This window comes from Saccostrea cucullata, unplaced genomic scaffold (assembly GCF_032062105.1).
Source record: "Saccostrea cucullata isolate Sc308-1 unplaced genomic scaffold, CSIRO_AGI_Scuc_v1 ctg3321, whole genome shotgun sequence".
NCBI lineage: Eukaryota > Metazoa > Mollusca > Bivalvia > Ostreida > Ostreidae > Saccostrea > Saccostrea cuccullata.
The window spans coordinates 15,103-37,818 of NW_026933465.1; the positions used below are offsets into that span (position 1 = coordinate 15,103).

Sequence of the window (22,716 nt, forward strand, 5' to 3'; positions counted from 1 at the left end):
TGAAATTTGACCACAAAAACTGTATACCCAGATAGCATGACTATGTTGGGCCAACACAGGTAAAAGGTTGTAAGGTTGGCGTTGGGGGAACCACGTTGGGCCAACGTTAGACCCATGTTACCATGTCAACCTTCTCGACCATGACATAATTCCTTTATTGGCCCAACGTTTCCAACATAAGCAATTTCCATTCACTTTACTTTCCAAGGAAGGACGGGTGCTGATGTTGGCCCAACTTTGGCCCAATATATATAATACAACCTGAAAGAAAGTGTCTTTTCAAATTGGTAGTTGTATATTGGACCAACGTTGGCCCGATGTTTGTAGTACACCCGTAAAGAATGTGTCAAATCAAGTTGGTAGTAGTATGTTGGCCCAACGTTGGCCCAATGTTTGTAATACACCCGTAAAGAATGTGTCAAATCAAGTTGGTAGTGGTATGTTGGCCCAATGTTTGTAATACACCCGTAAAGAATGTGTCAAATCAAGTTGGTAGTGGTATGTTGGCCCAACATTGGCCCAGTGTTTGTAATACACCCGTAGAGAATTTGTCAAATCAAGTTGGTAGTAGTATGTTGGCCGAACGTTGGTCCAATGTTTGTAATACACCTTTAAAGAAATGTCTTATGAAGTTCGTAAGAGAATGTTGGCCCAACGTTGGCCCGATATTAGCAAGAGTGTTATTTTGTTCAGGTGTTTTAAAGATGGGATATTTATAATGGGCCAACGTTGGTCCAATTATTATACTGCCCACTAAATGATGGTGTCAATTTTATAATTAGCTGCTGAGCTTTACGTTGGGACAGCGTTGGTTCCAAATATTAAATTAGATGCATATTCTGAAATAATTAAGAGGATATTCTATGTCCATGCTTTTCATTGGATGACTGCTTTCGTTTAAATATGATATTTTCAACATTTTGACTTTGAACTTAAGTGATCACAGCACCAAAAAGTGTTTTATTCTATTTTTTGAATTGTGTGCATGGTTATTTATTTTTAATAAAACGCTTAAAATTATGATTTTTTTATGAGCGTTGTATTCATAAGAATTTAGAGAAGACTGAATAATTGTTAGTTAAAAGTTCTCAGGAACAGGATGTGAATCCCAGATAGCAGAACATCGTTGGTCCAATCTTACATTATGTTTGTATTATCGCTGTTTGGTTACATTTAATGGACCAACAAAGGTCCAAAATGGAATATTGATATATGTAGTTGATTATGTATAATGGGGCCAATGTTGGGCTATCTGTGTTATATCATAAAACTACCCGGTATTACATGAGAGAAAATATTTGTTGGGGGATTGGCATCGGCCCCAAGTTGGCCCAATATACCATGAATCTGATTGAGTATCATGGGTAGACACCATCCGGGTTACTTGTAATATCCGCGCCATTTTTAATCTAACACGAGCGGAATGAGACTGATGCCTTGCATATCTGCATCCACTTTGTAAGTATTTATAATATATTTGCTTCGACACAGCTTAATTAATGTTTATAGTTTAAACGATATCTTGTACAAATCTGTGTAAATAAGTGCAGAGGCCAGGTGCTGTCGAGACAACACTGTCCCAGATAGCATGCTAACATTGGGCCAACGTTGGGCCAATGTTACCGGTTACATCGGGCCAATGTTGGCAAATGACATTGGCCCAATGTAAGTTTGCTTATCGGCCCAATGTTGGCCCGATATGTTGTGCCGACGTTTGCCCAATGTAGAATGTTATTTCTACAGATGTTGGCCCAACGTTGCGACAACATTGTCCAATTAAATGAATGCGACACTGGGCCAATTTTGGCCCAACGTCAACAATAACATTGGGCCGATGTTGGCAAATGACGTTGACCCAGTGTCATTTTGCTCATTGGCCCAATGTTGGCCTGATATATTGGACCAACATTGGACCAATGTGAATAATATTTAATTGTTACAAATCTGTATATTAACAAATTCGGTAGTCTCTAAAATCAGAAATAAATCTACCACCAATCCTTCTTGAAAATACAAGTTAGCTAAAATAAATTTACAAGGCTTGTTAAAATTCTTAATATTCATCAAAACAAAATAGATTATCTGTGATTAAATTTATTGTTTCTAACTTTCTATACAAGAAAAATAGATGAAAGTATAAAATAACAAATGTGTTTTGATACAGTTAAAACAATAAATTATTTGCCCCTTATTTAGATTGAAATTTGTGTCTAGTAGAATAAATTTTTACCACTCATTTTACTTGTATACACTTAAAGTCGAGCACATATGACCAAACATGTTGAAAATGTTGAACATGTTAAAGTTAAAACAAAATTTATTCAGTACTAAAGGATAGATGGGGTTCTTTCAGTTAAAATGTGTTCAGTGTACTAACAAATTTTCTATACATGTATTTAACTTTGAATAATGAGTTATATGGCGCAACATTAAATTAAAATCGGTGTAATGGTGATGAAGCGTAGAAATTTTATGCATAAATGCCTTCATCACGCAAGCTAATCGCTTAATCACACCATCAAACAAAAAAGACGGTTATTCTTCAATTGACAGCTTAAAAATATAGTGATATACTTCAGTCCAGTCCAATACGAAAAATCGTAATATTACTAAAATTCGTAATATAAGCAATTTCTAACTCTTCTAAGAGTTACTTCCCTTTTTTCTGATACAACCTGCTTGTTATGTTTCATGAGAGATTACACGTCTCTGGTTTCATCAAATCATCGTGGATATGCATGCTTTTTCTTTGTTTTGATGCATTTGATCCAAGTGCATGCAGAGTCAGAGCCTAGTGAAAGTTGTACAAGTTATATCCCGTAACATCTCGTTGTTGGAGATGAGGGTCTGATTTTTAGGGTAGACTTCGGGAAAAATATAGGGAATTCGGGGATTATAGAACACTATGACAAGATTTAGGATACATTGAAGTTTTATGGAAAATTGTTCCCATCCCTGGGAAAATTCTTATATAAGAATAATAATACAAAATTTTCACTCACCCATTACTATTGTTACTTTCTTCTTGCATTTTCATACTTTTCGATAGACGTCACTGACCAAAATGACCACGTGACACTAGTACCATTGGGGCATAATGTATTTCTGACGTCATACTTTCCTAAACATCATTCAGTTTTTTTCAATGCTTAATTTGTCTTACATTACGAAAATTCGTAATATAGTCTCTCACAACATGCTATATTACGAGTTTTCGTAATTTAACTATATTACGAAAAATAGTAATATAAGAATAATATTACGATATTCTGTAATATTACGATTTTTCGTATTGGACTGGACTGTACTTATAAATTTAATCGTATGTTTACTCTTTACTGAGAAAAGTAAGTAACAAATGTATAAAGTACCAAATACTACAATTTTAGTGGTACTGGAGATTCTAAAAAGACATTGAGAACACAATCAAAGAATGGCTAAAGTATGCAAAGGACAGGGATGGGGAGGAAGAAACGGACAAAGAAGAAAAGAAGGGGGAGGAGACTCTGGAGAGAGAAGAGGATACTTAGGAGAGGGATCAGATTGAACGCGGCAGTGTCTAACTTTTTCCTGTTTGGGCTGTGACATACCTGTATTTCTCTCCTTTTCTGTGTCTGTTTGTCGGTAACAAACATGATGCAGATGTCAGATACATTTTTTTGTGTAAGTAAACAAAATTGCGAGATTCATTTTAGTATTATTTTAAGAAAAGGAGGTCTTTGTTTATTTTTTACACGTGCTTATTGATATCTGCAATTTACTGAACTTGTGCATAAATTTACATCAGAAAGGGAGTATACAATCATTTAACCCTACATGTATCGCTTCAAGTGAGCATCAACTTTTTGTTCTTTATGTTTTCTTCATGCTTTGAGCAATAAAATATTAGTATGTTATAATTTTATTTAATAATATGATTTCTTTTTGCTCAGTTTTTTAATTAATGTAGAGCTACTTACAATGTAATACTTGTTGATGGTAATTCTTTGAGATATTGTGAATATGTATTAAACTATTAATCTAGCATATATAAAGGGCTTTTACCAATAAATAAAGGGCTTTTACCAATAAACTGTACTACAAAACTACGATAACCTTATATAGTTTGTTATTACATTTTGAGGACAAATGGTCAGCAAGTGAAGAGCAAATGAGTTGTTCTGATGGAGAGCCAATAAGATACAAACCAACGTTGGTCCAAAAATTGTGTTTGCCTCATATTGAAAAAATAAGTGGCCCATCAATGGCTGAATGATATCCGTTCGTTGGTCCAACAATAAGCCAACAAGTTGGTCTGATTAAGGGCCGATGAGCAAATTACCGTTGGCCCAACATTAATTGCTTACAATGGCCCAACTGTACAAAAATGACGTTTGCCCAATATTGAAAGAATAAATTGGCCCAACAGTGGCCCAATATTAACTGTTACATTGGCCCAACAATAAGCCCACAAGTTGGATTGATTAAGGGCCGATGAGCAAATTACCGATGGCCCAATGTTGAATGCAAACGGTGGCCCAACATAAGGAGCATTGTTGGCACAACAAAGGTCCAACAGCATCATGCTATCTGGGTAGAAGTTTTTTTTATACCCCACGCAAACAAATTTTGACCTTGAGACCTTGAAGCTTGACCTATTTTTCAAAAACTTTAACCTTGATCATGATTTTTGAATGAGAAGAGATAGAGCCTTCATATCTATGTATTGTTTGTGACATTACCTTTCTAATGCACTATGATTTTTTTATCTTGTGACGTTGACATTTGACCTTCTTTTCAGAAATGATTTTTTTCCTTGATTTTTCATTGTGAAGAGATGTGGCTTTCATATTTGACATATGCATCACCCATGACAAGATATTTCCAAGTATTCTATGATTTCTGACCACCTGACCTTCACATTTGACCTAATTAAAAAAAAATCAACTTTGTTGATAAATTCTGAATTGGATATGATAGGGCATTCATATTTGACACAAAGTGCCATAAATAATGACATCTCATCCACAAAGACCCAGAAGGTTGGGACCACAATTCTTCCTCTGGAGAATTTTCCTCACATTTTATTTAACATCTAGTTTATTAAATCAAAAAGATTTGATACATTACTCAATCTAATTAAAATTAAATTGTACATTACTCAACAAGAGAGAACAGTCAATCTAATAAAAGTAAACTGTGTTTAAAGATTTGTATTTGTTGATTTTAATTTGTGTCTGTTATTGATTTCATTTAAACCTTAAAAAGTAACCTATCTGTGGAAGCTGAAACTAGAAAAAGAATGGACAGGCCTAAAGACTAAGAAACAAAGTTAAAGTTTTCTTCCTTTATTTCAAAAGGTGAATTTTTTTCCACATTATCTCTAAAAGGGGTCAGTATAAAACAAAGCAAGGTAACCCTACATTTATAAACAGTATCAAAACATGAAAGTTTACTCATTACAAGTAAAGATAGAATATATACATCACAGAGTTATATAAATATCTGTGACCAAATACTAGTATGACTTGTGTAAAAAAGAAATGGTAATGCTATTGAAGTGTGACTGAATTACAATTGTGAAAACATGCAATTGCAGAGCATATAAACAACAAAATGCTTATCATAGATAAAATATCATATATACACATATCTAAATGTACATTATTGATTAATATTTTTTTTTGGTTTACAGATGAAAAAAAAATTTAATTCCTGATAACAGATGTTTTGAAGAGCCTCTGACTTAAGTACAAAAGAGCTACAGCAAAAAAAGTACAGAAAGAAAAATGGACAAAATTTGCATTTACAAGTTTAGCTTATAACAAGTACAATGCAAAATCATTATAATTTTTTAAATACTGTTAAATCATAATTTTTTGTGGGGGTTTAATTTTCACTGTTTTCGAGGTATGGATAGACCTATAAAATTCATGTTCTTCACAAAATGTAAAATGTAACATGCATATCTATACTTAACAATTCTTCATCAGCGAAATCCAATCCCCACAAATCAAGAATATTAATTCCTCAAACCACGAAAATTTGACCACACAAAAAAATGTGACTCTGCAGTAAATTTAATTGAAAATAACTGTTTTTTAATTCTATAATTATAGTAAACTATACGTATTAGGGATGTCAAGGAGAACATGTACCCGTTTAACATGGTACCAAATCTACATTCGAGCCCAGCATAGAAAACTAAAATTGTACTCAGTTACTCTGATGTATATATATTTTTCATATAAGTGCATATATTTATTAAAAACTTCTCCAAAAAAATGCAATTTGTTCTATCCGTGTTTATACTGTAATTATTGTCTCCAACACCTGTTAATATTGAACCTACCCTTTATAGCCCGTGGCTGTGTACTCATCTGTTCAGTCAGTACCGTGACCAAATCACCACATATACAGCTGTTATTACTTATCTTTGTCCCTTATTTTGGATAAATTTAATATTTTTTTTTTATTGAACAGTAATTTATATTAACAGTCTATAAAGTAAATAATATAAGTCTATTGATCCTAACAAGTTGCATTTTTTCTTTAAAGATATATCCTCTTTCAACTTTCTTTAATCATTACACATTTGTGTTACAGATTAATTGCCACCCTTCCCTTAATAAGAGCTGTGAAAAAAAAAACATTTGTATTAATTGGTCAGGAATAAAATCTGGTTTACAGTATCAAAAATTGATCAATTCTAACATTCCTAAAATGTAGTTTTCGCAATACAAAATTCAACCATGAATGTCTACACATTTCAAATTTTAAAAGCAAACAAAATTACAATGTTGTAAAAAAGGCATAAAAAAGTACAAAAAGTATACAACAGTAACAAAAGTTAGAGAACCCAAACCCTTATAACTCTGACTGAACCAGTATGGTATAGTATCAAAGTAATTAAATTTACGTTAATTAGCTACTAGAAATGTCCTAGAACCTCTAACTTCCCCCTTGTGATGTCATTCCAGATACTGACGTAGTTTCCACCAAGGGAGCCATATCACCGTTAGCGATGAAATTGTTGTTGTTTTGGGGGTCAGTAATATCCCTGAGGAAGGACGCGTATCCAGGATATTCAAATCTAGCCACGCCCCCTTCCTTCAGGCAAACACCTTTGATTTGGAAGCTTCCGTCATCAGCCGTCATCGTCAGGGGTTCGCAGGGGCAGCTACGGAGATACACGGAGACGTTAGCCATCGGGGCGTTTCCTGCGGTGGCGTCACGTACACTTCCTGTCAACGTGTGGTCCGGACAGGAACATAGATCACTGCAGCATGATGGGATAGTCATCTGGAAATTTTTGTCACATTTAGCTGGAAAGAGAAAGGAAAGTCTCTTAGTTTGCTGCAAATTGAAGGTTAAAAAAAAATCCATAAACAGATATCCAAGTAAAATTAATAGATTATATATTTTCTGAAAACATTACAAAGCAAAACATATTTATAAGCACTTAATACAAAAATAACCCTTTAAACAGAAAAAAATAAAATTTTTTGTTGATACACTGTAATTTTATTTTAAAACAAATTGAACATGGATTCCTTTTCCTTCCTTTTTAAGTGAAATAAAAAGAACATCTTCGGCTGAAAATGAGCAAATTATTTTGGGGCATAATTTTGACTGCCATGGATAAAATTGAAATTATGATTAATAGGATAATACAGGTATATGGTTTTTCTGCATAATAAAAAGTCATATGAAAATGGTGTGAAACAACAAATTTAACATATTACTTTGGCATGTTTGGGGAGTTTAAAAATTATGATCATTTGTCTTACATCTACTTAATTAGTATACAATTAATGTGAATTAAGGCTTGTTTTATAATGCACTGAATTTCCAATAATTATGACTGAATATAAGCAAACTTAAAAGTTGTTTCTTTTTAAAATTCCTTACATTTTAAATACATAAGAAATAAAGATTTTGATCAATACATATCTGATAATGTCAACTATGCACATAATGAAATTTTTTAATTTTTTCAACATAACACACACATTTAAAAAAGCTCTTTTCGGGCTATATTTATATAGATCAATATTTAGTTCATAATTTTCTTATTAATACTGATATTTATGTTGTAGTTTTTTAAGTTAAGTAACTTGTAATCTGTAAATCAGATGCACCCTGTGGTAGGAACTGGATCGTTCAGAACAAGATTTGGCCTGAAGCAGTGCCTGTTGGGATTGTCACGTTAATAACGACAAGATACTTCTACCACTAATATATACAAGAGTTAACAAGGAAGAGCTACTCCACAGCTAGGTAAAATAGCAATTTTTCTTCTGTTTATATTCAAAACATTTAAGAATATCAAATACTTCCAAATATACAATTAGAAAAATGTTAATATTTTACTCATATAACTGTAATTTATACCCCAAGAAATACTTGAAATCTATATTGCAGTATTAATAATAAAAATGTTTATAATATAATGTGCTAGGCTATTGTCATAAGAAAAATCATTGATAAAAGTGTCATTATTACTTGTAGATAAATATTAATTATAATGGCTAAAATATTACAAATGTTAAGAATTTGATTGCCTAATATTGCCCCCAAACAGTAGATTTGGTAATATCTAGAATATTTCAAATATATAGACTTTTATGGACTTGTAGACTCCAGATAAAACTTTCAAAATTACACATTACTGATAAGAAAGTATGAGGAAAATCTAACACAAAATGACATATTTATAGGTCAGTATCTATGTTTCCTATTATTCAGTATTTATTATAAGTTGCTCATTTACAGAGTCTGATCAGCTGGTATCAGCAAAGAAAACAGACAAATTAAGGTGAAGATGGAGAGAGATTCAGAGAGAGGCTGGACAACACTCATCAACTAACTCAACGGCTTCAATAAAAAAGTACCCCCCACTGATCCTGATTACTGAGTGACCAGGCCTCTGCTGTTGTGATGTTAATCCTGGCCGTCATCACGGGGATTATAATATGGCGGGTCATCATCTACTGCCAGCAAGACAAGGAGGAGGAGACTCAGCCGGTCTCCATGAAGAAGAAACTGAAGCAGACGGTAGTCAAGTACAAAATCTACATAGCCATTGGGAGCTTCATCTCTTCCATTATCGGGGGACTCTGGATCTACTTCATGTACATACACCCTCTCCTGGGCCACAAAATTACCTTCCACCTCGAGGCTCGCTGGGAGATCGGCCCACAGGAATCATGGGCTGCCCACTTCGAGATGCTGACCGGTACTGAGAAAGAACCAGAACCCAAACCTTGCCCACATTTCTCCAAGGAAAACTTCATACACATTATAAAAACCTTTAACAATATTTCCTCTGACAAATCCTTACATAAGATACTGGGGAAGATTCAGGTATCCAGGCCAGCTGGTGTGTCTGAAATGTATGACGATAGCAGCAGCTACCCCGTGATAATCTTAGAAACCTCTGTCTATAATTACCAAACTGTCCGGCGATTCATACAGAACAGAGAACAGGTCCTGATACAGAAATTCCCCAACGTGAAGCTCCTGGTGTACGACATGGGGCTGACATTTCAACAGAAGTACAAGCTGTTGAACTGTAGTCAGTGTGAGATCGTGGAGAACCTGCCGGAGATCCGTGCCCACTACTGGACCCCCCTCCTGGTCTACCTCTCCCTCCAGAGGTTTAACTCAGTTGTGTGGTTAGACCCCGCGTCAGACCTCGACAACAAAACCCTACAGAAAATCCTAGAGAAAACCGAAACAGAGGAAATTCAGATTGTGCTCAAAAAGGATCCTCCAAGAAAATGGTCCGAATCACAGATTCTCAAAACTCTGACCAATCAGCAAGACCAATCATTTGACATTTTACTGAAGGAAGATGGGACTGAAAACATAAAAACTTACCGGACAGAAGAATTTCTACCTGAATCTCAAGTGGCCCTTATTCAGGACAAATTGTCTTATAGAAGCAATCAGGCGTGCCTGAATTTAGTGCCAAACATTCACTCTGACCTTATTTCAATCAAGCAGAACAATTTTACAATGGAGGCCATTGTGCGACCTTGGGTGTTCTGTGCTCTGTCAGGTCAGTGTGTAACCCATGACAACTGTCAGCCATTTTATTCTTACAATTACAGGAAACATGGACCCTGTGATCAGACTGATCATATTCTTAAGAGGATCTTACTGTCTCTGTTTAATGATATGTTTGCCAATTTTTACTACAACAATTGAGGATTTAATTGTCTCTGTTTAATGATATGTTTGCCAATTTTTACTACAACAATTGAGGATTTAATTGTCTCTGTTTAATGACATGTTTGCCAATTTTTACTACAACAATTGAGGATTTTATTGTCTCTGTTTCATGAAATATTTGCCAATTTTTACTACAACAGTTGAGGATTTTATTGTCTCTATTTTATGAAATGTTACAAATGGATGTGGTGCAATGTGTGTTTTTGATGTATGTAACTAATATTTATTTATTTATTTCACACATTTTTTTTAATTTGAATTTGCTCTATTATTTAAAAAAAAACCAATTACATAGAAAGATAGATAGTCTCTTTTCCAGTACAAGTTTAGCCACATAAACACAGTTTTGTTTAATTTCTCAATGACGGTTTCTCAAGAACTTCATGTCATCATGAAATTATAATAAACAATAGACAGACAAGATTTATTAGAATGTTAGCAAAAGGAAGGAACTTGATCATCAAAGAAAGTTTGCAATTTCTTAATTTAATTCATCAGAGATTTGATTTATGCATCTTAACACTATAATGAATCCTAAAACAGATTCTATTCCAAGCATCAAATATTTAATTTGTAGCAAATATCCTTAATATATAAAAATTTTAGATACTTCTATATCTCCTGTGTTTAAGTTTGTGCAATTAAAGACCAAACTTCTGTATTTCTTTGTTCCTGATGCTTTAATCTTGTATAGCTCTTTGTGGTTAACTTCAGATACTCATATCTACACTACACAACAGCAGGAAACCATTAGAGAAGAATAAAGAGCCTTGTGGAGGGTTCTCAATTCATAAAAACTTCAAATTTTTCTCAGTACTTGCTACTTAACAAATTTCCATGAACAACAGATTTTTGCAAAGAGTAAAACTACAAAATGAAGTGAATGAACATGATGAAAGAAAAGCAGAAAATAAAGAGAGGATTGAAATAAATTCATGAGCAGGAATACAGTATTTAGAAATGAAAGAGTTAATTTATGTTTTCAGGTTTTGAAGTTGTTATGCAAGTACAATTACTTAGTTTACGTGCTGGTTGTATAAACATACTTTATGTCATCGTCAATGTTTCAAGGCAGCATTGGGGGGAAAATGCTAATTATATAACCATGGTAACTTCAGTGTGGAATGCTAAGCCTTATTCTTCATTTGGCAATCCTAGTACCTTGACTCATACACTTTACTATTATACGGGGCCGTGTCACGGGTTACCCTATAGTTACACAGTCACGACATAACGACGACCTACCCTACCTTGTAGCCGTGCACAGGTAGATATAACTGTACACCTGATTGGTTAATACGTCATGTAATATATAACTAACTCACTTGTCTAGGTGTTATGTACACCTGTCACAGGGTGAACCTATCAATGTGTTCACTTTTCTACTCTATAAACAGTTTTCTTAGTACTAAACAGTATTCTTATGTACCCATCAATGTATCCATATTTATATATGTTGTGAATAAGTAACTTATAGAATTGGACTGAATAGATAATGAGGAATTAACTCATTATGCCATAAATCATTCCTGAATATAATATCCTTTTTAACACTTTTGCAGTTCACTGTTCTTATTTAGACTATCATTCTATCTATATTAAAATAGTACATGTATGAACATGTACTAACCTGTTAGAACTACCAATACTGAAGGCATCTCAATATGAGTAAAAAATTATTGAGAGGGATGTTAAACAACATAATCAACCAACCAGTACTGAATATTCCAGCAAACTACCACCTAGATATTTCGTTTACAGTAGTCAAAATGGAGCTAAGAACTATTTAGACTATAGTCATTCTACAACTATTTTGACTACAATCATTCTAGCTAATTTGACTAAAGTCACTCTATGACTATTTTGACTATAGTCACTCTATAATTATTTTTACTATAGTAACTTTATTACTATTTTGACTATAGTCATTCTATGACTATATTGACTATAGTCACACTATTACTAGGGATGTCAACGAATATTCGAATATTCATTCGATGAGTTGATATTCGAATATAAATATATGATTCGAATATTCGGTTTTTAAGTATACAGACATTTAATAGATAGAAAAATCTGGCAAGTTTTATCTGAAATTGAATCAAGGTTGTACCGTTGACAAGGAATAAGATTTAATTTTTTTTAAAAAAATGAAAGACAGCCCTGTTGGATTACTTAAAAAGTGTGAAGAGTGTAACTATGAAAATTAATTATTCTTTGATCATTTAATTAGTGGTATGACAGTGCCAAGTACTTACAATCAGTTCGTATTGTTGTAAGGTTGTATTGTTGTAAGGGCATACTTTTAAAGAAAACACCTAGATCCCTTGCTTAGGTATGTATCATTAAAATAATTATCAGGAAATTAATCAGCTAAAATTGATTGACTTTAATTTTTCTTCAGTAGATGATTGTTTAGTGTGGTATAAATTTGTAGGAGTAGAAAGTGTAGACTTTGGTAAGATGATCATCAATTAATCTGGAACATATTAAAGAGACTTTTGAATTTTCCGAAAAAATAAAAAAAATCATTACGTTTTGCAATGTTTTGGATGTATACTCTTCCTATATTCTGTAATATTTAAAAAAAATAATTACTTTGAATTTACAAAACTCTACATAAAATTTTATTCCAAAAAAAAAACGACATAAAATGTATACTGCTTGGACAGGAGAGTGAAAATATATATTTTCTATTGCAAAATGTATTTATTTTATTAAATATTCGAATATATTCGAATACTCCTATAGAATATTCAAATATTAATTGTTGACTTTTTTGACATCCCTAACTATTACAATTTAATTATAGTCATTTTATAATTTTTTTGACTATAGTCACTCTATACATATTTTGACTATAGTCGCTCTATGACTATTTAGACTACTGCCACTCTATGACTATTTTGACTAGTTACTCAATGACTATTTTGACTACAGTCACTCTATGACTTACCCCCACAGTAGCCGCAGTGTATAGGACAGTTAATGATAGACCATGCCTTGTACGCCCCCTCACACGACTTTTGTGTGTACTGTGTACAGTTCACATCGGGGTTGTCTTTACAAGCTAAAGCAAAACACAGGGTGTTACAAAAGCAGCAGAGAGGAAAAGACATTAATATATACATAGACAAAATTTCAAACTGCAAGCTAATTTCCTTGAGGCATTGTCTTTGATTTAACAGCCATGTATTGTATTTTATAAGCAAGACATTAGTGTCTAATGGACAATTTAAAATCTAATCTAATTAAATGACAATCAGATTTACATTCATACATGATTCATGAAAACAAAAATTACATCACAGAGCAAATCAGTGGAAAAGAAGCACACACAAAAAAAAAACACTAAAAAATGGCAGCTGCAAAGGGTAATACAAAAACTGCAAAAGTATTCTGCCTATGTGCTTTTATCTATGAATTATAAGCACATAATGATCACAAGCAAAACTTGTACAAAGATACAAAAGTTTGCAGGATCTCAGATTAAATTTACACAACATAGTAAGGGTGTGTGTGTACATAAGGTTACGAGCATGAAAAATAAATCAATGATTGAATCTCCATACTTACCATCACCTGTTGGGATTGGGGGGAAGAGAGTGGGCAGGGTTTTTCCTCCATGTCCATGGGAATCGTGAGGTTTATGGGTATGTGTTGCATGTGGTTTATGTGTGTGGGCGGAATGAGTTTTTCCTCCTAAAATAAATAAATAAAATCCTTAGCAACCATCTGATTTTAAGTCAATTTGCATAAATTTATAAGCTTAAACGCCTAAGATATGGATTAAATAGTGCTTCATTTGATGGATTATTGTTAAGTCTATTTTTTTCCAAATTTCTGCATACTATGGTCACACTCGTAAGTGATCACATTTGCCAGGGAAGACTAACATTTCAAAGTTTTATACTTATAATAAAGATGTCTTGTATCTTAACTTTGTTTTCATAAATTTCAAAAAACACGGAATCTAGCTCACCTGACACTGTGGTGGTTTTGGTTGTCATGGCCTGAGAACCTGCTGGTTTGGTTGGCATGGAGACAAACTCTGAGGACGGTTGTTCTGAGGGGGTCTGGTCCTCTGTAACTGACCCTGACCCCTGACCTTTGGTGGGTACCATCATGGCCTCTGTTGTTCCCATAACAATTGGCTTTGTGGGGACAGCCATTACTTTATAAATAAAGACATTCTTAATTATTAGTCTATATATGCATCATATCAAAAATTAGATATAACATGCAGTTAATTTGAATTTTTATCATTTTGACCAATATGAAATACAGTCAATAAATGTATTAATTACAGACAGTTAGCCACAATCAGCTCTAGCTGTTAACTGTGCAAAATATTTCAATTTACATCAATATTAACACTTTTTTCAATACATATATACCAGTATATACATGTATGACTATTTAAAGACAATTAAAAAATTACATTTTTATCAATTTACATGTAAGACAATTGCAAGTCTTTTGTCATAAGTTCTCACCTGTGCAGAGTTTACAGAATTTGCGGCAGGCCGTATTAGCAATGGCTCTGTAGGTAGGGTCGGTACAGACGGTGTCGGGCAGTTTGTCGCATTCCTCGTAATCCCGGCATTCCTGGACATCCCCTGTATAGCAAAAACCCATAAATAACTCTTACATATTGGAGTTAGAGCTAGGAATCATTTAGTAGAATCAGTCAAAATATGTAACAGTCTACAGGCCAAGAAACACAAGAAGAATTTCCAGAAAACCCATGTAAGAAAAGTTAATATTCAGAAGATATGAAACACTGGTTATGTAATGATTTGAGAAACATATTTTCCAATATGTGTAAGGAAGAAAATAATGTAAGCATTCCTTAAATCTGCTTGTTATTGAATGGCGGTCTTTAATGTATGTTTTTTTTGTTTTACCTGTACAATAGCCACAGGTCCTTGGACAGTTATCGAGGGCCCAATTCTTAAACACGCCAACACAAGCTTCAGAGGATAGTCCCGTGCAGTCTTGTTTGTCTTTACAATCTGTAAAAGTCACATGTTGAAAAGTATTACTGTATACAGGGTTATTTTCGCCCAGTCTTATTTTCTCCCTTTCACACTTGCAAACAAGTTTGCACTGTTTTAAAATCGCCCAGTCATAGTTATGTTTAAGAAATTATACTGTATTCTTTGAATTCGCCCCGTTTTAAACTCGCCAAAATGAGAGTAGGGCGAAAGGGGCGAAAAAAAAATGGGGGCGAAAATTTCCTTGTGTACAGTATTTTGCTTTGGATTTAGTTACTCTATCAGCAGAGCAAGCACCATCTTCAATAACATGAGCCATGCTCATATAAGACATGATTTTCTTCCTGAAAAATCTATAACATGTTGAGAATTGAATTTTTTTCATGTGACCATAATTATAAAATCCATGTTTTCAACAAATTAAATTCACAGAATAAGCTCTGCCAACCAATTCTGCACAGATGAGATGTTATTTTCAGAAAAGGGTTTAATTGTACTAACTGTTATATAGCTTAAAAGTTATCTACCTTGACCTGTGATAGGCCCTCTTGGCAAAAGGCAGTGTTATAAATAAGAGTTCCCTACCTGCCCCTGTGGGTAGGACCCTCTGGGTGGTGGTGGGGGGCATTCCAGTGTTAGGTGTAGATGGCTCCACATCGATGGTGGGGTTGACACCGCCCGGCCTCTGGGAGGGGGTGATGACAGTGGTGGGGGTGGTGGTAGTTACAGGGTAAGGTGGGGTGTTAGGTGTCAGCGACTCTCCTGGGTCTGAAGAAACAAACCAATCATCATTATATAAAAGAAAAGCAATACTGTAAACTAAGTTTTATTTGGGAGAGAGAAATATCCTTGGGTTTTATGGCCTATTTCAACTTGCAAATATTAATTGCTGCGAACCATTCATTTTGCATTGTATTTGTAGAGGTTACAAAATTAATCAAATTGAATTCATATTGTCCACAATGAAGGTCTTCCCCTGATTCTTACATGTACACTCATTGCATCTTTTCCTACAGTTTTCTCTCATGTAGGCTCTGTAAGTTAGGTTGGTACAGGCTGCTTCGGGAAAACCATCACAGCTGGAGTCTTTATCTTCACAAGGTGGTAGAAAATCTGATAAAATGCAATTAAAAAAAAAAATTATGTGGATAAATATATATTTGATAAAACTTTTAGTTTGCTGATATAATGTAGCCCTTTGCAACCTTTTTTATTATCTGATGTTTTCAGTAGAACGGCTCTTCAAAAAAAAAAAAATGTAGCAGGCTTCATTATTGTAACTACAAAACAGTACTGTAAATTCCTAAATATACACATGGAATTGATTATAGCGTAATTTCACAAGAAGCATTATATGCGAAATAAAATTACTCGTCTTTATTATTATGGTGCTGAAATCAATGTAAAATCTCTTGATCAACCATCCCTTGTGAATAATTATTCTCACGATCTGCCGTTGAAGAGCCTATTCGCGATAATAAGTACTCGCAAAAAATTAGGAATCTACAGTATGTATATCATGGAAGAAAAAAGAGCAAAATAACATTATACGAAAACGTTTTGAATAAAAATCTATAATACATAAAATCCAAAGTTTCGTCTACATGTAAGTTTGTTAAAAAAAAATACATATCTGGAATAAAATGTTTGAAATCCTTTTATAATAAAATTCCTGATAATAAAATCACTGAAGACTCTGTACATACCTGGTATGCAGAATCTTGGGATAATTCTGGACCTACCTGGGCAATATCCACATCTGAATGGACAATTCTTCCTAATTCGGGGACCTACCTGGACAATATCCACATCTGAATGGACAGTTCTTCCTAATTCGGGGACCTACCTGGACAGTATCCACATCTGAATGGACAGTTCTTCCTAATTCTGGACCTACCTGGACAGTATCCACATCTTAATGGGCAGTTCTTCCTGGCCCAGTCCTCGTACAGTCCGACACACTTCTCATCAGGGTAATACCAACAGTTGGTCTTGTCCTTACACCATTCAGCAGCTGGAGTTTAAAAAGAAATTTCAATTTTTATTTCATAAACAGGGTAAAACCAACAACTGGACAAGTCTTTGCATCATACAACTGTGATTTAACATTTTAATTTTCATTTCAGAACGTGCAATAAACTTGCATTTAAATTGTATTACATAATACCGCCAGTCACTGGCAGTTATCTAACTTACTACCGCTCTTTTGTGGGGAGTTGAGAAATCTCTAAATCTTGCAAGATTTCTGGGGCACATGACATTGTTTACAGTGGGGCACATGACATTGTTTACAGTAGTGATAATCAAATGATTTGAACAATTTTATGCCGAAAGTACAATATATTGCCAAGGAAGTTTAGAATATTTAATCAGCTATAAAATGTGACAATTTTCAATGAACATTTAATGAGAAGAGTCAGTTAAGTTAAAAATATCGTTGAAAATGTAACATTTTAGGATTAGCTCCTCTCGAAAATTGATGAGGCTGGTTCAGAGATTGTTAGCAAGGTATTCCACCACGATTTTTTTACTTATCTGTCCTTATAATGAATCGATCATGCATTGTATGTAATAGTACATTTGTCCCCATCCAAGAGACGTTTCCTACCTCCATGGCGAAAGAGTTCTGCTAAGTTAAGTAATCGCGATATCAAGTATTAAAACAGCTCCACATAAGACAATACTCAGGATAAGGCCTTGTATATAGGCCTGGCATGTGACCTTGGATCCATTGTTTTATGAAGGTAGTTAGGACCATGGTATCTGCCGTAATGTTCAGCGGACTTATCCTCTAATTGTGGCTGTAAGCTCTGTCAATTATATTGAATTTTGGATTCCTTTGGTGTAAAATCACCTCAGAAAACAGAGAAATATTAATTACCTGGGTTATAAGTTGTTATTTCTGGTGTTGGTTCTGTAAAAGAAATCATAAAAATAAAAATCAGTCCATCTTAAATTAGCAAAAGAAGCAATTTGAAATTATTTATTTCTTATTCAAATGCTTCAATTTCAAATCAAAAAAGCTGTATTTGCACATTTTTGCATTAATGCTCTTTGACCAACTTGTTATTTATTGTCTCTAATTAAGCTGTAAGAGGTGACTTACCTGGGGTAGTAGTAGTGGTGGTACTAGAGACTAGGTAATCTGTTGGAGCTGAAACAGAAATCATCAGGTAACTCACAGGTAACTTACACTGGAATTTACAAGCTTATTTAGCTCAACTCAGGTAATAAATCTTCAGGAGCAAAAAAATATCAGTGCATGTTTTTGGAATCTGAGTGTCAGGGTACAAAAAATGGACTTTTAGTGAACCTGGTTGTCTTTGTCTTTTTTATCTAAAGTGCAACAAATTAAGTGCAAGATTTTGATTATCATGATTATATGTGCATGATTTGATGTACCTCTACAGAAGTTGCAGGTCTTTCTACAGTTCTCTCTCATGTATTGTCCATATACCTCCTGATTACAGACATCAGCCCCAAACTGACTGCAGTAGTTAATGTTGTCTACACAGGGTAGCTTCTCTGTAAAAACACAGTTATAAACTATATATGACAAAATTAGACACAAGGCCTGATTACACACATCAGCCCCAAACTGCCTGCAGCAGTTAATGTTGTCCACACATGGTAACTTCTCTGTAAAAACACACACCATCCAATAATAATAACAGAGTCCCTTGAAAAACATTTTTCATCAACTTAAAAACTATGATGATGACAAAATTAAACTGAAGGCCTGACGAGGTCAATGTCATCATTAATTTCACTATAACAGTTTAAGATATGCAGCTGAACTGATTTAATATTGATGCTTATGTTAGAGTTCAAGGTTCCAACCACTTTTACTCTTATATTTTTCTCATATTATTATTATGTAAGAATTTGACGTACGTGGGCAGTATCCACATCGCAGAGTGCAGTTGGCCCTGGCCCAAGTCTCGTACACACCAACACAGTCTTCATCTTTGTATCGGAAACACTCCCGACCAAGTGCATCGGTACATGCTGTAAAATACACCATAGTAACGTAACAATTCCTATACAAAGTACATTGTAACACTCCAATTCAAACTAAAAGATCTAAAACAAAATTTAACAAGTTCAATCAACTTAACACTGTCAATTACATAATTATTGTATCTTAATTGTTATAACAAGAAGTTTGATATTAAAAGTTTCACATCCTCACTTGTAATACATGATTTGGGGTGGGGGTTGGGGTGGGGGGTTAAAAAACTGAATCCAAAATTCTTAACAAGTCATACAAACTGCACCTTTATCAGCCCATCACTTGTTGTAAATGAATAATTTGATAGAATTATATTGCAATTCATTTGCTTTGATTTAAGATTTTGATCCCCCTCAGCATTAACTTTTGGCCAATTGGGACATATTTAGTGTGAAGCATTGCGCAACTCTTGAAGTGCAGCTGAGATAAGTATATAGATAGCTGACACTAAAAAACAATGAATACTTCTAAAGTCAGATTGACCAAAGGCAACTAACCTTATAGACACTGGGATAAAATATAAAATTATTTGATTAACATGATTAAAATGACAATTTATTTGCTGTGATCCCCCTTTAGTTTAAGTCCTTTTGACACATTCAGTGCAAGGTTTTGTTTGACAGAGTTTTTCTATAACTCTGGAAGTGCAGCTGAGATAACTATAGATAGCTGACACTGCACTTTGTGGGTTACCTGCGACAGGTAAACGATACACGACGACAGAGGAATCCCCCCGAGATTGTGTCGCATCGGATTGTTCCTCCCAATGTTAACGACCGTGTTAATTGCTACATCAAACACAGAATTATCTCTGATACATTAGGGTTATCTCTGTGTCCTACAGTCCCAGACTAGGATGGCATGATCTAGTTCACAGCATTTATGTGTGTAAATGAAGAATCAGAATGTGTATCGACCTGTGTACTGCTGTAGGCCTATTTAATTTGCGAGAATTCTCCTATGTAAATTTTGAAGAAAAAACGTGCAAAAAAAAGAGAGTTTACAGAATTGCTTATAAGAATTTTTCTGAATAACCGCTTGATATTTCTTGACCAAGACCTACCCCCTCCCCTTTCTCCAACCTAAGAGTCAGACCTTACCAGGCGCGGATCCAGGATTTGGAGTTAAAGGGGGCGCCAAAATTAGGCAAGGGGTCTGGGGGCCGCCTTGAGGTCCTCAGTGGGTGCAGGGCAAAGCCCTGTGTGGGGGAATGGGCGAAGCCCCCGGAAGCTCCTGGATTCTAGAGATTTTGAATGGTGAAAATGAGGTCTACCAAGTAGACATATTTGATTAACGCTAACTTTGACAATTTTAGGGGGGGCGCGCGCCGGGTACGCCCCCCCTTAAATTCGCCACTGCTTACATTATTCAAAGTTATTCACACATGATTTTTACTGATCAAACTGAACTCAAAGCAGCTAGATTTAAAAATAACCTTAATTTACGTAGCCAAAGATTATGTTCACAGGTTAATTTGACCTACATCTTCAATAAAAGACTCTTGTGTTTTTCAGCATTCATTTCATTCATTTTTGCCTCCATTGAAATTCTAAAGTTTAAAACGTTAACGGTAGATGAACCTAATTCCGGAAAAATATAATCGTAGCAAAAAGTAAAACCATGTTTTTCCAAACTTCATTATTATTTTTTTCATGGCAAAAACTAGTCTGCAGTAGTTTCATGCCATTTCAGATGTGTTTGATTCTGACGAGTTAATATTAAATTCGTTCCATTCTTTGAATTTTTTAAAATCAATCAGTCGTTTGCTTATACTGATAGTCATGCAAGAATCTATATTTAATGAAGAGGAGGGTATGGATGTGAGTTTTTTTTTCAGATTTGTAATGTAAGAAAAAAAAAGGAAAAGATTACCTTGGACCCATGGGAAATACAAAGAGAGTCATTTATACATAAAAGTACCCCCCTCCCCCTCCTCTGCAGCTCAACCCTTCTGACCAAGCAAGACAAAATTAATATTTAAGTTTTTATTTTACTAATATATTTATTTATCCATAAATTGTGTTATGTACGTTGATATGAACTGCAAAATAATAAGGATATCTAAAAAAAAAAAAATGATTGAGACCCCGAGTAGGAAAATGAAAGCAGAGATAATCTATCTAAGTAAAGAGGTGTTGTATAGGAACATTTTCTTTTTGCCTGCAGCTAGCAAAACATGTACATGTAAAATGACATGGTTGAAATGATACAATTTTCAAAACACAATGTTGTATGGATTGTACATCATAAATAAAAATATTCCTTAACCATTGGAAATTATTATTATAGTATGTCAAGATTTTTAAAAGTTTAAATTGAATTTACAATATTTAAAGAATCATAAAAAGTAACAGTTGATATGACACACCTTCTCACTGATATATTGAAAGGTGCTAATATACAATGCTATCATGTATCCACACAAAAAGTTGCAATTTTTCATACAGAAGTAAAATGTTATAATGAAAAGAAATATTGGGTCTTTTTTTTTTTTTTTTTTTGAAAATTCACCTCTCTTAAATTGGTAACTTTTATCCGCCCCGGATTTTAAAAATGCACAATAAAAAAAATTATAACTGTTACAGAAACTTGCTATCAGTGCTGACCTTTTTCAGTGGTGGGAGCCATGGTGGTGGTGGTGCTCATCTCCATCACAGTGGAGTCCGGTAACCCTGTCGCCACTTCGTCCGTCTGTCCCCCCATATCATCCGTGGCCATGTCCGGCCCCATCCCACTGTCAGTGGTCATCATCATCTGACCAGAGACCAGACCCACCAACAGACAAACCAACAACACAGAGGCCGCCATTGTGTCAAACAATCTGCGGTGTAACAAGAGAGTATATCACCAGATTTCCAGGTTAAGAGTGTTGGTGCCGATGTGCCTGATTTACTTTTATACTGCCCTGGGCACAAAGTCCCCCTCTGTCTCTCCTCTGTACTCGGTGACGTGGGAATGTGTTGGAGTACTCGTACCCCATCACCGGTTTATAGGCCATCAGCGGACACCGTGTATCCTGTTACCCCGGTTATCGTACCTACAAAATCGTCATTGATAATCACAATTGGTTAAGTACTAGCTGTTATTCTGCGTAGATTTTTCTCGTTAAAAAAATGATTATCTAATCTCAATGATGTGCACTAAATGATATCTATCATTATCGAAAACGTTTCCTGTTAAAGCCGCTTAACATTTAAGGAAAAGGAGAAATTGCAATAGACCTCAAGACCATGAACTAAGAACAGTCTTAAGCCTTATTAACTGCATGTATTTTAAAATTTACTTTAAAATCAAACATTGCATATCTTGATTTTTAAAGTTTGTAAAATATTCAAATACAATATATGATATGATTTTTTTTTAAAATTTAAAATAAATTCATACATATATGAAGGTCGTTCTAGTTTGAAAATTTGACGTTAAATTCTTCTCCTTAGTCCATGAATCGAAACTCAAAAACAACAAAATAGAAGTAACATTAAACTATTTTAA

The 22,716-nt window shown here is 34.3% G+C and overlaps 2 protein-coding genes across 4 annotated transcripts; one reads left to right on the plus strand and one right to left on the minus strand.

Annotated features, from left to right (window-relative positions):
- Window positions 1–5,311: 5,311 nt before the first annotated feature.
- Window positions 5,312–22,112, minus strand: LOC134238430 (uncharacterized). 3 transcript variants are annotated; one of them, XM_062720561.1, is made up of 15 exons: window positions 21,831–22,112; window positions 19,107–19,220; window positions 18,615–18,737; window positions 18,319–18,366; window positions 18,094–18,126; window positions 17,136–17,226; window positions 16,955–16,980; window positions 16,200–16,325; window positions 15,798–15,980; window positions 15,123–15,230; window positions 14,712–14,834; window positions 14,198–14,389; window positions 13,792–13,917; window positions 13,172–13,285; window positions 5,312–7,304 (listed from the first exon to the last, which is right to left on the minus strand). In XM_062720561.1, the coding sequence occupies exons 1-15, from the start codon at window positions 22,030–22,032 to the stop codon at window positions 6,931–6,933; spliced, it is 1,983 nt and encodes a 660-aa protein (XP_062576545.1). In that variant the 5' UTR covers window positions 22,033–22,112; the 3' UTR covers window positions 5,312–6,930. The 3 variants fall into 3 exon arrangements, with proteins under 3 accessions (XP_062576545.1, XP_062576544.1, XP_062576546.1); XM_062720560.1 differs by lacking the exon at window positions 16,955–16,980 and having other exon boundaries at window positions 17,110–17,226; XM_062720562.1 differs by lacking the exons at window positions 13,172–13,285; window positions 16,955–16,980 and having other exon boundaries at window positions 17,110–17,226; window positions 21,831–22,111.
- On the plus strand, window positions 8,053–10,814 carry LOC134238429 (uncharacterized). The gene is made up of 2 exons (XM_062720559.1): window positions 8,053–8,259; window positions 8,755–10,814. The coding sequence occupies exon 2, from the start codon at window positions 8,920–8,922 to the stop codon at window positions 10,189–10,191; it is 1,272 nt and encodes a 423-aa protein (XP_062576543.1). The 5' UTR covers window positions 8,053–8,259; window positions 8,755–8,919; the 3' UTR covers window positions 10,192–10,814.
- Window positions 22,113–22,716: the final 604 nt, after the last annotated feature.

Coding starts and splice junctions, on each gene's coding strand:
- LOC134238430 (XM_062720561.1), bottom strand. CDS start 22,032: ATGGCGGCCTCTGTGTTGTTGGTTTGTCTGTTGGTGGGTCTGGTCTCT. Junction 18,367..18,614: donor GACCTGCAACTTCTGTAGAG/GTACATCAAATC, acceptor TTTCTGTTTCAG/CTCCAACAGATTACCTAGTC. Junction 18,127..18,318: donor CACCACTACTACTACCCCAG/GTAAGTCACCTC, acceptor TTTCTTTTACAG/AACCAACACCAGAAATAACA.
- LOC134238429 (XM_062720559.1), top strand. CDS start 8,920: ATGTTAATCCTGGCCGTCATCACGGGGATTATAATATGGCGGGTCATC.